This window comes from Myotis brandtii, unplaced genomic scaffold (genome assembly GCF_000412655.1).
Source record: "Myotis brandtii unplaced genomic scaffold, ASM41265v1 scaffold786, whole genome shotgun sequence".
Taxonomy (NCBI): Eukaryota; Metazoa; Chordata; class Mammalia; order Chiroptera; family Vespertilionidae; genus Myotis; species Myotis brandtii.
The window spans coordinates 134,977-135,313 of NW_005371157.1; the positions used below are offsets into that span (position 1 = coordinate 134,977).

At 71.5% G+C, this 337-nt stretch overlaps 1 protein-coding gene across 1 annotated transcript in view; it reads left to right on the forward strand.

Moving 5' to 3' along the window:
* CARD11 (caspase recruitment domain family, member 11) overlaps positions 1 to 337 on the forward strand; it is a 62,591-nt gene that overhangs the window by 54,816 nt on the left and 7,438 nt on the right. Inside the window, exon 14 of the mRNA XM_014530977.1 lies at positions 5 to 101. Within this exon, the coding sequence (XP_014386463.1) occupies positions 5 to 101 (97 nt within the window). The remainder of the gene's footprint in view (positions 1 to 4; positions 102 to 337) is intronic.

A 337-nucleotide genomic window follows, 5' to 3' on the forward strand; every position in this document is an offset into this window, starting at 1 on the left:
CCAGAGCCCAGCAGCTGCTCCTGGTCAAGCTGCAGCGGCTGATGCAGCGGGGCAGCCGCGAGGAGGCCGACAGCGCCCACCACACCCTCAGGGCCTTCCGGGTAGGTGCCCGCCCTGCCCACTGGGGATCCCCCCATGTTGGGAGGGATCGCAGCCGGGACCGGAGAAGTCCTGGGGTGAAGGGTCCCGGGGGGACTTGGTTCTCAGGACGCCCCTCCAGGAGGAGCCCGCCCTGTGACCGGAGGCCACGGCGATGCTGAGCCAGGGCTCTCGTCTCCATGGGAACGGGCCTCGGGCTTCTCCTGCCGTCTGAGCTGCCCCTGCCGGGACGCGGGTC